Consider the following 13,393-nt stretch of genomic DNA (forward strand, 5'->3'; position numbering starts at 1 on the left):
ACTAATTACCTTGCCGTAAACTCCCCAGGACAGCTCAGTCTCAGTCACCATGACGACGATCCCGAACATTCCAAAGATGAGGGCGTAGTCACTGAGTCTCTTCCGCTTCTCAAAGAGCGCCCTCCGGTGGCCGAGCCTATAGCCAATGTCCTTGTTCTTCTTCACAGGAGCACCATTTCCGTCCCTGACCAGGCTCTCGTTGGACGCCTTGCTGGGGTCCTCGCCGTTGCCCTTGGATACCACCACCTCCAGGCCGGAGCTGTGCAACGTCTGGAGGGGCTGCGTCTCCGAGTCGAGCTCTGCTAGGTTGCGCCGCGACGACGCCAGGCTGCCCAGTGGTCTCACTACGCCGCCATTGTACTTGCAGGTGTTCATGGCTATCTGAGGGAGTTGGCCGCTGCTCTCGGAGAGGCAGAGCTTGGATCCAGCATGGCTCAGCTTCTTCTGCTCAGTGGTTGCCTGGCAACAAAAACACAAGAGGTTGTTAGAGAAACAAACCACCAATCAGTCTGGTGTCAGAGAATGGGAGGAGCAACTTTCCTTTATAACTTCAATTTGACTAATGTCCCATGGACCGGAGCCGGTCCACAACCCAGAAGCACGAACCAGAAACACTGCCCTGCACTAAATCAGTGCAATCTCTGTATTCTGTGTTCTGTTGTACATTGCACTCATATCAGCTGTCCCTCAAGAAAAGCACATCCAGATCTGCAGGGCAAAAGCACATGAATAATGAATGGAGATGAATGTATAAATAAAGCCATATAACTAATAGTGGACCCTACAAAGTGCAGAAAATGTCCTCTATGCGCAGCACAAATTTAGTCATGAAAGATTAATGTGCTGCGTGACCTTGTTTCCTGTTAAAGAAACACTCTTTCCTGCAGAGCCCAGAGATGGGGTGTCCAAAAAGACTGAGTGACTGAATGAGTGGTGCTTCTATAATCAGAGACGCAGGAAAAACTGAATCAAGAGTTTCTGCAAGGGGAAAACAAGAGCATTCTTTACTCAAAGATGTGTCTTCGTCTCCTCTCTGTATATCAAAAACTGCATCTAAATCGAAGAGGGATCCTGCTCAGCTCTTTCTGTGCCGTCCCGTGTGGCTCAGTTGATAAAGCATGACATTTGCCACTCCAGAATTCTGGGTTTGATTCCCACGGGGGACCTATAAGAGAAAGTATGAAAATGTATGCACTCACACTACTGTAAATCACTCTGGATAAGAGTGTCTGCTAAATGATTAAAATGTAAATCTTTGATCCAGATTGTATTGCAGCGCAGGTTCAAGGAGAGGTGAAAATTAAATTTGGTGGGAAAGCAGAGGAGCGGAGGAGTTCCACAGACCTTGGAAGTGTAGAGGCATGTACAATGGTAGTTGAGTGTGCATTCCAGTGGCATCTTCTGGGACTTCACTTAGATTATCATAATGGCTTGTTAAACTTCACATGGAACAGTGCATTTTCTGAAATAATGGGGGGTGTTTGACAACACTGCCTTTCATTTGGCTTGAGTGAGCTCCCTAATGCCTCTAAATGTGTTCGGAAATAAACTCTGATTCCCCATAATGGAAATGTACTACAGTAAGTCCGGCCCACTGACGCTATCTGCTGACACAGACCAGACCAGACTAAAGGTTAAGGATTAGAGGGAACCATAGTGTTCTAATCTCCTTTACTCTTTTAAATAGCTTCATCATCGGAGCCATTAAGACTCTCTCTATGAAACATATCTCAGATAGTGGCGCATTCCTACTATAAACGCAGCACCAATAAAGGTTGCTTGAAAGATCTTAAACTTCATTTGATATTAGCACCTCTCCTTTCGCTTACAAAGGTGGGACAATTACAGTTCCCTAGCGACGGCTATTTGTCATCATTAATTCCCCCAGTAAAATTACCATTCATGTGTTTTATTTAATGAAAATAAAACACAATGACAAAGATTGTCATTTAATCACTGAACAAAGCAATCGATCAAAGCAAATAGACATGACTTGACTGCCGTATCAGACCAAGGGAAGTCAACTAAAAGCAGCCATGGCAGGTTATTCCAATAACATAATGAACAGGATTGATGGAGAGAGATGAGAGATGGAAGAATGCGCTTCTGCCCTTGGCTTCAGTCTCCATTTCTGACCATTATGCTGTAGACTCTCTTGGTGATTGAAAATATACCACTGACTGACTGACTGACTGACTGACTGCTAGATGGGGGTGTCCATATCGTCTAGGAGACAGCACAAGAGAAATACAAGAAGGTAAGATGGAGGTACAGTAATACATAACCTTTTTCTGCAGGCAAATCTCACATGGATATCCCAAAAGAGCTCACACTGTACCTTCCTCACAACACATAATATACAGTTTTACATTTTAACTACTGATTCTCTATTGTGATGCGTTTCATTTTGGTGAATTCCCATGCATTTCAGTTAATCGTATTTGACTTCCAAACAGAATAAACAAAACATATGATGCATTTAATAATATCCACTTAAAACCACACTCTTTGCCTTGCTGAGGGTGCTCTTTCCTGTTTCTAACCCACGACAATAATGCTGCGTCCCAATGGCACCCTATACCCTGTATAGTGGACTGAATGAGGAATAGGGTGCCATTGGGACACAGCAGGCCGCGGTTGACCTTGTCCGCTGATCCTCCTTCAGAAGGAGACACAGGATGGCTGTCTGCCCCGGCGAACGCTTCAATTTCATTCTGAATGGCACACAGCATCCATCCCGTATGAAACGGAGCCTCCTAATCAAATTGAAAAGCCTCAGTGCAGAACAGTTTAAATGAAGCACTGCAACTCTCTGCCTATCTCCTCCTCTAGCTCCCTCTCTCTCTCTCTCCCTTCCTCCATCCCTCCCTCCTTTACTCGTCCCTTTAACCGCCTCCAATCTAATAGAAGACCCTCCTCCTTTACTCGTCCCTTTAACCTGCTCCAATCTAATAGAAGACCCTCCTCCTTTACTCGTCCCTTTAACCTGCTCCAATCTAATAGAAGACCCTCCTCCTTTACTCGTCCCTTTAACCGCTCCAATCTAATAGAAGACCCTCCTCCTTTACTCGTCCCTTTAACCTGCTCCAATCTAATAGAAGACCCTCCTCCTTTACTCGTCCCTTTAACCTGCTCCAATCTAATAGAAGACCCTCCTCCTTTACTCGTCCCTTTAACCTGCTCCAATCTAATAGAAGACCCTCCTCCTTTACTCGTCCCTTTAACCTGCTCCAATCTAATAGAAGACCCTCCTCCTTTACTCGTCCCTTTAACCGCTCCAATCTAATAGAAGACCCTCCTCCTTTACTCGTCCCTTTAACCTGCTCCAATCTAATAGAAGACCCTCCTCCTTTACTCGTCCCTTTAACCTGCTCCAATCTAATAGAAGACCCTCCTCCTTTACTCGTCCCTTTAACCTGCTCCAATCTAATAGAAGACCCTCCTCCTTTACTCGTCCCTTTAACCTGCTCCAATCTAATAGAAGACCCTCCTCCTTTACTCGTCCCTTTAACCGCTCCAATCTAATAGAAGACCCTCCTCCTTTACTCGTCCCTTTAACCTGCTCCAATCTAATAGAAGACCCTCCTCCTTTACTCGTCCCTTTAACCTGCTCCAATCTAATAGAAGACCCTCCTCCTTTACTCGTCCCTTTAACCTGCTCCAATCTAATAGAAGACCCTCCTCCTTTACTCGTCCCTTTAACCGCTCCAATCTAATAGAAGACCCTCCTCCTTTACTCGTCCCTTTAACCTGCTCCAATCTAATAGAAGACCCTCCTCCTTTACTCGTCCCTTTAACCGCTCCAATCTAATAGAAGACCCTCCTCCTTTACTCGTCCCTTTAACCTGCTCCAATCTAATAGAAGACCCTCCTCCTTTACTCGTCCCTTTAACCTGCTCCAATCTAATAGAAGACCCTCCTCCTTTACTCGTCCCTTTAACCGCTCCAATCTAATAGAAGACCCTCCTCCTTTACTCGTCCCTTTAACCTGCTCCAATCTAATAGAAGACCCTCCTCCTTTACTCGTCCCTTTAACCGCTCCAATCTAATAGAAGACCCTCCTCCTTTACTCGTCCCTTTAACCGCTCCAATCTAATAGAAGACCCTCCTCCTTTACTCGTCCCTTTAACCTGCTCCAATCTAATAGAAGACCCTCCTCCTTTACTCGTCCCTTTAACCGCTCCAATCTAATAGAAGACCCTCCTCCTTTACTCGTCCCTTTAACCTGCTCCAATCTAATAGAAGACCCTCCTCCTTTACTCGTCCCTTTAACCTGCTCCAATCTAATAGAAGACCCTCCTCCTTTACTCGTCCCTTTAACCGCTCCAATCTAATAGAAGACCCTCCTCCTTTACTCGTCCCTTTAACCTGCTCCAATCTAATAGAAGACCCTCCTCCTTTACTCGTCCCTTTAACCTGCTCCAATCTAATAGAAGACCCTCCTCCTTTACTCGTCCCTTTAACCGCTCCAATCTAATAGAAGACCCTCCTCCTTTACTCGTCCCTTTAACCGCCTCCAATCTAATAGAAGACCCTCCTCCTTTACTCGTCCCTTTAACCGCTCCAATCTAATAGAAGACCCTCCTCCTTTACTCGTCCCTTTAACCTGCTCCAATCTAATAGAAGACCCTCCTCCTTTACTCGTCCCTTTAACCTGCTCCAATCTAATAGAAGACCCTCCTCCTTTACTCGTCCCTTTAACCGCTCCAATCTAATAGAAGACCCTCCTCCTTTACTCGTCCCTTTAACCGCTCCAATCTAATAGAAGACCCTCCTCCTTTACTCGTCCCTTTAACCTGCTCCAATCTAATAGAAGACCCTCCTCCTTTACTCGTCCCTTTAACCGCTCCAATCTAATAGAAGACCCTCCTCCTTTACTCGTCCCTTTAACCTGCTCCAATCTAATAGAAGACCCTCCTCCTTTACTCGTCCCTTTAACCGCTCCAATCTAATAGAAGACCCTCCTCCTTTACTCGTCCCTTTAACCTGCTCCAATCTAATAGAAGACCCTCCTCCTTTACTCGTCCCTTTAACCGCTCCAATCTAATAGAAGACCCTCCTCCTTTACTCGTCCCTTTAACCTGCTCCAATCTAATAGAAGACCCTCCTCCTTTACTCGTCCCTTTAACCTGCTCCAATCTAATAGAAGACCCTCCTCCTTTACTCGTCCCTTTAACCTGCTCCAATCTAATAGAAGACCCTCCTCCTTTACTCGTCCCTTTAACCGCTCCAATCTAATAGAAGACCCTCCTCCTTTACTCGTCCCTTTAACCGCTCCAATCTAATAGAAGACCCTCCTCCTTTACTCGTCCCTTTAACCTGCTCCAATCTAATAGAAGACCCTCCTCCTTTACTCGTCCCTTTAACCTGCTCCAATCTAATAGAAGACCCTCCTCCTTTACTCGTCCCTTTAACCGCTCCAATCTAATAGAAGACCCTCCTCCTTTACTCGTCCCTTTAACCGCTCCAATCTAATAGAAGACCCTCCTCCTTTACTCGTCCCTTTAACCGCTCCAATCTAATAGAAGACCCTCCTCCTTTACTCGTCCCTTTAACCTGCTCCAATCTAATAGAAGACCCTCCTCCTTTACTCGTCCCTTTAACCTGCTCCAATCTAATAGAAGACCCTCCTCCTTTACTCGTCCCTTTAACCTGCTCCAATCTAATAGAAGACCCTCCTCCTTTACTCGTCCCTTTAACCTGCTCCAATCTAATAGAAGACCCTCCTCCTTTACTCGTCCCTTTAACCGCCTCCAATCTAATAGAAGACCCTCCTCCTTTACTCGTCCCTTTAACCGCTCCAATCTAATAGAAGACCCTCCTCCTTTACTCGTCCCTTTAACCTGCTCCAATCTAATAGAAGACCCTCCTCCTTTACTCGTCCCTTTAACCTGCTCCAATCTAATAGAAGACCCTCCTCCTTTACTCGTCCCTTTAACCTGCTCCAATCTAATAGAAGACCCTCCTCCTTTACTCGTCCCTTTAACCGCTCCAATCTAATAGAAGACCCTCCTCCTTTACTCGTCCCTTTAACCGCTCCAATCTAATAGAAGACCCTCCTCCTTTACTCGTCCCTTTAACCGCTCCAATCTAATAGAAGACCCTCCTCCTTTACTCGTCCCTTTAACCTGCTCCAATCTAATAGAAGACCCTCCTCCTTTACTCGTCCCTTTAACCGCTCCAATCTAATAGAAGACCCTCCTCCTTTACTCGTCCCTTTAACCTGCTCCAATCTAATAGAAGACCCTCCTCCTTTACTCGTCCCTTTAACCGCTCCAATCTAATAGAAGACCCTCCTCCTTTACTCGTCCCTTTAACCTGCTCCAATCTAATAGAAGACCCTCCTCCTTTACTCGTCCCTTTAACCTGCTCCAATCTAATAGAAGACCCTCCTCCTTTACTCGTCCCTTTAACCTGCTCCAATCTAATAGAAGACCCTCCTCCTTTACTCGTCCCTTTAACCTGCTCCAATCTAATAGAAGACCCTCCTCCTTTACTCGTCCCTTTAACCGCTCCAATCTAATAGAAGACCCTCCTCCTTTACTCGTCCCTTTAACCGCTCCAATCTAATAGAAGACCCTCCTCCTTTACTCGTCCCTTTAACCTGCTCCAATCTAATAGAAGACCCTCCTCCTTTACTCGTCCCTTTAACCTGCTCCAATCTAATAGAAGACCCTCCTCCTTTACTCGTCCCTTTAACCGCTCCAATCTAATAGAAGACCCTCCTCCTTTACTCGTCCCTTTAACCGCTCCAATCTAATAGAAGACCCTCCTCCTTTACTCGTCCCTTTAACCTGCTCCAATCTAATAGAAGACCCTCCTCCTTTACTCGTCCCTTTAACCTGCTCCAATCTAATAGAAGACCCTCCTCCTTTACTCGTCCCTTTAACCTGCTCCAATCTAATAGAAGACCCTCCTCCTTTACTCGTCCCTTTAACCTGCTCCAATCTAATAGAAGACCCTCCTCCTTTACTCGTCCCTTTAACCGCTCCAATCTAATAGAAGACCCTCCTCCTTTACTCGTCCCTTTAACCGCTCCAATCTAATAGAAGACCCTCCTCCTTTACTCGTCCCTTTAACCGCTCCAATCTAATAGAAGACCCTCCTCCTTTACTCGTCCCTTTAACCGCTCCAATCTAATAGAAGACCCTCCTCCTTTACTCGTCCCTTTAACCGCCTCCAATCTAATAGAAGACCCTCCTCCTTTACTCGTCCCTTTAACCGCTCCAATCTAATAGAAGACCCTCCTCCTTTACTCGTCCCTTTAACCTGCTCCAATCTAATAGAAGACCCTCCTCCTTTACTCGTCCCTTTAACCGCCTCCAATCTAATAGAAGACCCTCCTCCTTTACTCGTCCCTTTAACCGCTCCAATCTAATAGAAGACCCTCCTCCTTTACTCGTCCCTTTAACCTGCTCCAATCTAATAGAAGACCCTCCTCCTTTACTCGTCCCTTTAACCGCTCCAATCTAATAGAAGACCCTCCTCCTTTACTCGTCCCTTTAACCGCTCCAATCTAATAGAAGACCCTCCTCCTTTACTCGTCCCTTTAACCTGCTCCAATCTAATAGAAGACCCTCCTCCTTTACTCGTCCCTTTAACCGCTCCAATCTAATAGAAGACCCTCCTCCTTTACTCGTCCCTTTAACCTGCTCCAATCTAATAGAAGACCCTCCTCCTTTACTCGTCCCTTTAACCGCTCCAATCTAATAGAAGACCCTCCTCCTTTACTCGTCCCTTTAACCTGCTCCAATCTAATAGAAGACCCTCCTCCTTTACTCGTCCCTTTAACCGCTCCAATCTAATAGAAGACCCTCCTCCTTTACTCGTCCCTTTAACCGCTCCAATCTAATAGAAGACCCTCCTCCTTTACTCGTCCCTTTAACCGCTCCAATCTAATAGAAGACCCTCCTCCTTTACTCGTCCCTTTAACCTGCTCCAATCTAATAGAAGACCCTCCTCCTTTACTCGTCCCTTTAACCGCTCCAATCTAATAGAAGACCCTCCTCCTTTACTCGTCCCTTTAACCGCTCCAATCTAATAGAAGACCCTCCTCCTTTACTCGTCCCTTTAACCTGCTCCAATCTAATAGAAGACCCTCCTCCTTTACTCGTCCCTTTAACCGCTCCAATCTAATAGAAGACCCTCCTCCTTTACTCGTCCCTTTAACCGCTCCAATCTAATAGAAGACCCTCCTCCTTTACTCGTCCCTTTAACCGCTCCAATCTAATAGAAGACCCTCCTCCTTTACTCGTCCCTTTAACCGCTCCAATCTAATAGAAGACCCTCCTCCTTTACTCGTCCCTTTAACCGCTCCAATCTAATAGAAGACCCTCCTCCTTTACTCGTCCCTTTAACCGCTCCAATCTAATAGAAGACCCTCCTCCTTTACTCGTCCCTTTAACCTGCTCCAATCTAATAGAAGACCCTCCTCCTTTACTCGTCCCTTTAACCTGCTCCAATCTAATAGAAGACCCTCCTCCTTTACTCGTCCCTTTAACCGCTCCAATCTAATAGAAGACCCTCCTCCTTTACTCGTCCCTTTAACCGCTCCAATCTAATAGAAGACCCTCCTCCTTTACTCGTCCCTTTAACCTGCTCCAATCTAATAGAAGACCCTCCTCCTTTACTCGTCCCTTTAACCTGCTCCAATCTAATAGAAGACCCTCCTCCTTTACTCGTCCCTTTAACCTGCTCCAATCTAATAGAAGACCCTCCTCCTTTACTCGTCCCTTTAACCGCTCCAATCTAATAGAAGACCCTCCTCCTTTACTCGTCCCTTTAACCGCTCCAATCTAATAGAAGACCCTCCTCCTTTACTCGTCCCTTTAACCGCTCCAATCTAATAGAAGACCCTCCTCCTTTACTCGTCCCTTTAACCTGCTCCAATCTAATAGAAGACCCTCCTCCTTTACTCGTCCCTTTAACCGCTCCAATCTAATAGAAGACCCTCCTCCTTTACTCGTCCCTTTAACCGCTCCAATCTAATAGAAGACCCTCCTCCTTTACTCGTCCCTTTAACCGCTCCAATCTAATAGAAGACCCTCCTCCTTTACTCGTCCCTTTAACCGCTCCAATCTAATAGAAGACCCTCCTCCTTTACTCGTCCCTTTAACCTGCTCCAATCTAATAGAAGACCCTCCTCCTTTACTCGTCCCTTTAACCGCTCCAATCTAATAGAAGACCCTCCTCCTTTACTCGTCCCTTTAACCGCTCCAATCTAATAGAAGACCCTCCTCCTTTACTCGTCCCTTTAACCTGCTCCAATCTAATAGAAGACCCTCCTCCTTTACTCGTCCCTTTAACCTGCTCCAATCTAATAGAAGACCCTCCTCCTTTACTCGTCCCTTTAACCTGCTCCAATCTAATAGAAGACCCTCCTCCTTTACTCGTCCCTTTAACCGCTCCAATCTAATAGAAGACCCTCCTCCTTTACTCGTCCCTTTAACCGCTCCAATCTAATAGAAGACCCTCCTCCTTTACTCGTCCCTTTAACCGCTCCAATCTAATAGAAGACCCTCCTCCTTTACTCGTCCCTTTAACCTGCTCCAATCTAATAGAAGACCCTCCTCCTTTACTCGTCCCTTTAACCTGCTCCAATCTAATAGAAGACCCTCCTCCTTTACTCGTCCCTTTAACCGCTCCAATCTAATAGAAGACCCTCCTCCTTTACTCGTCCCTTTAACCTGCTCCAATCTAATAGAAGACCCTCCTCCTTTACTCGTCCCTTTAACCTGCTCCAATCTAATAGAAGACCCTCCTCCTTTACTCGTCCCTTTAACCTGCTCCAATCTAATAGAAGACCCTCCTCCTTTACTCGTCCCTTTAACCGCTCCAATCTAATAGAAGACCCTCCTCCTTTACTCGTCCCTTTAACCTGCTCCAATCTAATAGAAGACCCTCCTCCTTTACTCGTCCCTTTAACCTGCTCCAATCTAATAGAAGACCCTCCTCCTTTACTCGTCCCTTTAACCTGCTCCAATCTAATAGAAGACCCTCCTCCTTTACTCGTCCCTTTAACCGCTCCAATCTAATAGAAGACCCTCCTCCTTTACTCGTCCCTTTAACCGCTCCAATCTAATAGAAGACCCTCCTCCTTTACTCGTCCCTTTAACCGCTCCAATCTAATAGAAGACCCTCCTCCTTTACTCGTCCCTTTAACCTGCTCCAATCTAATAGAAGACCCTCCTCCTTTACTCGTCCCTTTAACCTGCTCCAATCTAATAGAAGACCCTCCTCCTTTACTCGTCCCTTTAACCGCTCCAATCTAATAGAAGACCCTCCTCCTTTACTCGTCCCTTTAACCTGCTCCAATCTAATAGAAGACCCTCCTCCTTTACTCGTCCCTTTAACCTGCTCCAATCTAATAGAAGACCCTCCTCCTTTACTCGTCCCTTTAACCTGCTCCAATCTAATAGAAGACCCTCCTCCTTTACTCGTCCCTTTAACCTGCTCCAATCTAATAGAAGACCCTCCTCCTTTACTCGTCCCTTTAACCGCTCCAATCTAATAGAAGACCCTCCTCCTTTACTCGTCCCTTTAACCTGCTCCAATCTAATAGAAGACCCTCCTCCTTTACTCGTCCCTTTAACCGCTCCAATCTAATAGAAGACCCTCCTCCTTTACTCGTCCCTTTAACCTGCTCCAATCTAATAGAAGACCCTCCTCCTTTACTCGTCCCTTTAACCGCTCCAATCTAATAGAAGACCCTCCTCCTTTACTCGTCCCTTTAACCTGCTCCAATCTAATAGAAGACCCTCCTCCTTTACTCGTCCCTTTAACCGCTCCAATCTAATAGAAGACCCTCCTCCTTTACTCGTCCCTTTAACCGCTCCAATCTAATAGAAGACCCTCCTCCTTTACTCGTCCCTTTAACCGCTCCAATCTAATAGAAGACCCTCCTCCTTTACTCGTCCCTTTAACCTGCTCCAATCTAATAGAAGACCCTCCTCCTTTACTCGTCCCTTTAACCTGCTCCAATCTAATAGAAGACCCTCCTCCTTTACTCGTCCCTTTAACCTGCTCCAATCTAATAGAAGACCCTCCTCCTTTACTCGTCCCTTTAACCGCTCCAATCTAATAGAAGACCCTCCTCCTTTACTCGTCCCTTTAACCGCTCCAATCTAATAGAAGACCCTCCTCCTTTACTCGTCCCTTTAACCTGCTCCAATCTAATAGAAGACCCTCCTCCTTTACTCGTCCCTTTAACCGCTCCAATCTAATAGAAGACCCTCCTCCTTTACTCGTCCCTTTAACCGCTCCAATCTAATAGAAGACCCTCCTCCTTTACTCGTCCCTTTAACCGCTCCAATCTAATAGAAGACCCTCCTCCTTTACTCGTCCCTTTAACCTGCTCCAATCTAATAGAAGACCCTCCTCCTTTACTCGTCCCTTTAACCTGCTCCAATCTAATAGAAGACCCTCCTCCTTTACTCGTCCCTTTAACCGCTCCAATCTAATAGAAGACCCTCCTCCTTTACTCGTCCCTTTAACCTGCTCCAATCTAATAGAAGACCCTCCTCCTTTACTCGTCCCTTTAACCGCTCCAATCTAATAGAAGACCCTCCTCCTTTACTCGTCCCTTTAACCGCTCCAATCTAATAGAAGACCCTCCTCCTTTACTCGTCCCTTTAACCGCTCCAATCTAATAGAAGACCCTCCTCCTTTACTCGTCCCTTTAACCTGCTCCAATCTAATAGAAGACCCTCCTCCTTTACTCGTCCCTTTAACCTGCTCCAATCTAATAGAAGACCCTCCTCCTTTACTCGTCCCTTTAACCGCTCCAATCTAATAGAAGACCCTCCTCCTTTACTCGTCCCTTTAACCTGCTCCAATCTAATAGAAGACCCTCCTCCTTTACTCGTCCCTTTAACCTGCTCCAATCTAATAGAAGACCCTCCTCCTTTACTCGTCCCTTTAACCGCTCCAATCTAATAGAAGACCCTCCTCCTTTACTCGTCCCTTTAACCTGCTCCAATCTAATAGAAGACCCTCCTCCTTTACTCGTCCCTTTAACCTGCTCCAATCTAATAGAAGACCCTCCTCCTTTACTCGTCCCTTTAACCGCTCCAATCTAATAGAAGACCCTCCTCCTTTACTCGTCCCTTTAACCTGCTCCAATCTAATAGAAGACCCTCCTCCTTTACTCGTCCCTTTAACCTGCTCCAATCTAATAGAAGACCCTCCTCCTTTACTCGTCCCTTTAACCGCTCCAATCTAATAGAAGACCCTCCTCCTTTACTCGTCCCTTTAACCTGCTCCAATCTAATAGAAGACCCTCCTCCTTTACTCGTCCCTTTAACCTGCTCCAATCTAATAGAAGACCCTCCTCCTTTACTCGTCCCTTTAACCGCTCCAATCTAATAGAAGACCCTCCTCCTTTACTCGTCCCTTTAACCTGCTCCAATCTAATAGAAGACCCTCCTCCTTTACTCGTCCCTTTAACCTGCTCCAATCTAATAGAAGACCCTCCTCCTTTACTCGTCCCTTTAACCGCTCCAATCTAATAGAAGACCCTCCTCCTTTACTCGTCCCTTTAACCTGCTCCAATCTAATAGAAGACCCTCCTCCTTTACTCGTCCCTTTAACCTGCTCCAATCTAATAGAAGACCCTCCTCCTTTACTCGTCCCTTTAACCGCTCCAATCTAATAGAAGACCCTCCTCCTTTACTCGTCCCTTTAACCTGCTCCAATCTAATAGAAGACCCTCCTCCTTTACTCGTCCCTTTAACCGCTCCAATCTAATAGAAGACCCTCCTCCTTTACTCGTCCCTTTAACCTGCTCCAATCTAATAGAAGACCCTCCTCCTTTACTCGTCCCTTTAACCTGCTCCAATCTAATAGAAGACCCTCCTCCTTTACTCGTCCCTTTAACCTGCTCCAATCTAATAGAAGACCCTCCTCCTTTACTCGTCCCTTTAACCTGCTCCAATCTAATAGAAGACCCTCCTCCTTTACTCGTCCCTTTAACCTGCTCCAATCTAATAGAAGACCCTCCTCCTTTACTCGTCCCTTTAACCGCTCCAATCTAATAGAAGACCCTCCTCCTTTACTCGTCCCTTTAACCTGCTCCAATCTAATAGAAGACCCTCCTCCTTTACTCGTCCCTTTAACCTGCTCCAATCTAATAGAAGACCCTCCTCCTTTACTCGTCCCTTTAACCTGCTCCAATCTAATAGAAGACCCTCCTCCTTTACTCGTCCCTTTAACCTGCTCCAATCTAATAGAAGACCCTCCTCCTTTACTCGTCCCTTTAACCTGCTCCAATCTAATAGAAGACCCTCCTCCTTTACTCGTCCCTTTAACCTGCTCCAATCTAATAGAAGACCCTCCTCCTTTACTCGTCCCTTTAACCTGCTCCAATCTAATAGAAGACCCTCCTCCTTTACTCGTC

At 46.1% G+C, this 13,393-nt stretch overlaps 1 protein-coding gene across 1 annotated transcript in view; it reads right to left on the minus strand.

The window, feature by feature from the left end:
• kcnn1a (potassium intermediate/small conductance calcium-activated channel, subfamily N, member 1a) overlaps positions 1 to 13,393 on the minus strand; it is a 61,554-nt gene that overhangs the window by 27,762 nt on the left and 20,399 nt on the right. Inside the window, exon 2 of the mRNA XM_014190005.3 lies at positions 10 to 459. Within this exon, the coding sequence (XP_014045480.3) occupies positions 10 to 459 (450 nt within the window). The remainder of the gene's footprint in view (positions 1 to 9; positions 460 to 13,393) is intronic.

Source organism: Salmo salar, chromosome 03 (genome assembly GCF_965601325.2).
Source record: "Salmo salar chromosome 03, fSalSal1, whole genome shotgun sequence".
Taxonomy (NCBI): Eukaryota; Metazoa; Chordata; class Actinopteri; order Salmoniformes; family Salmonidae; genus Salmo; species Salmo salar.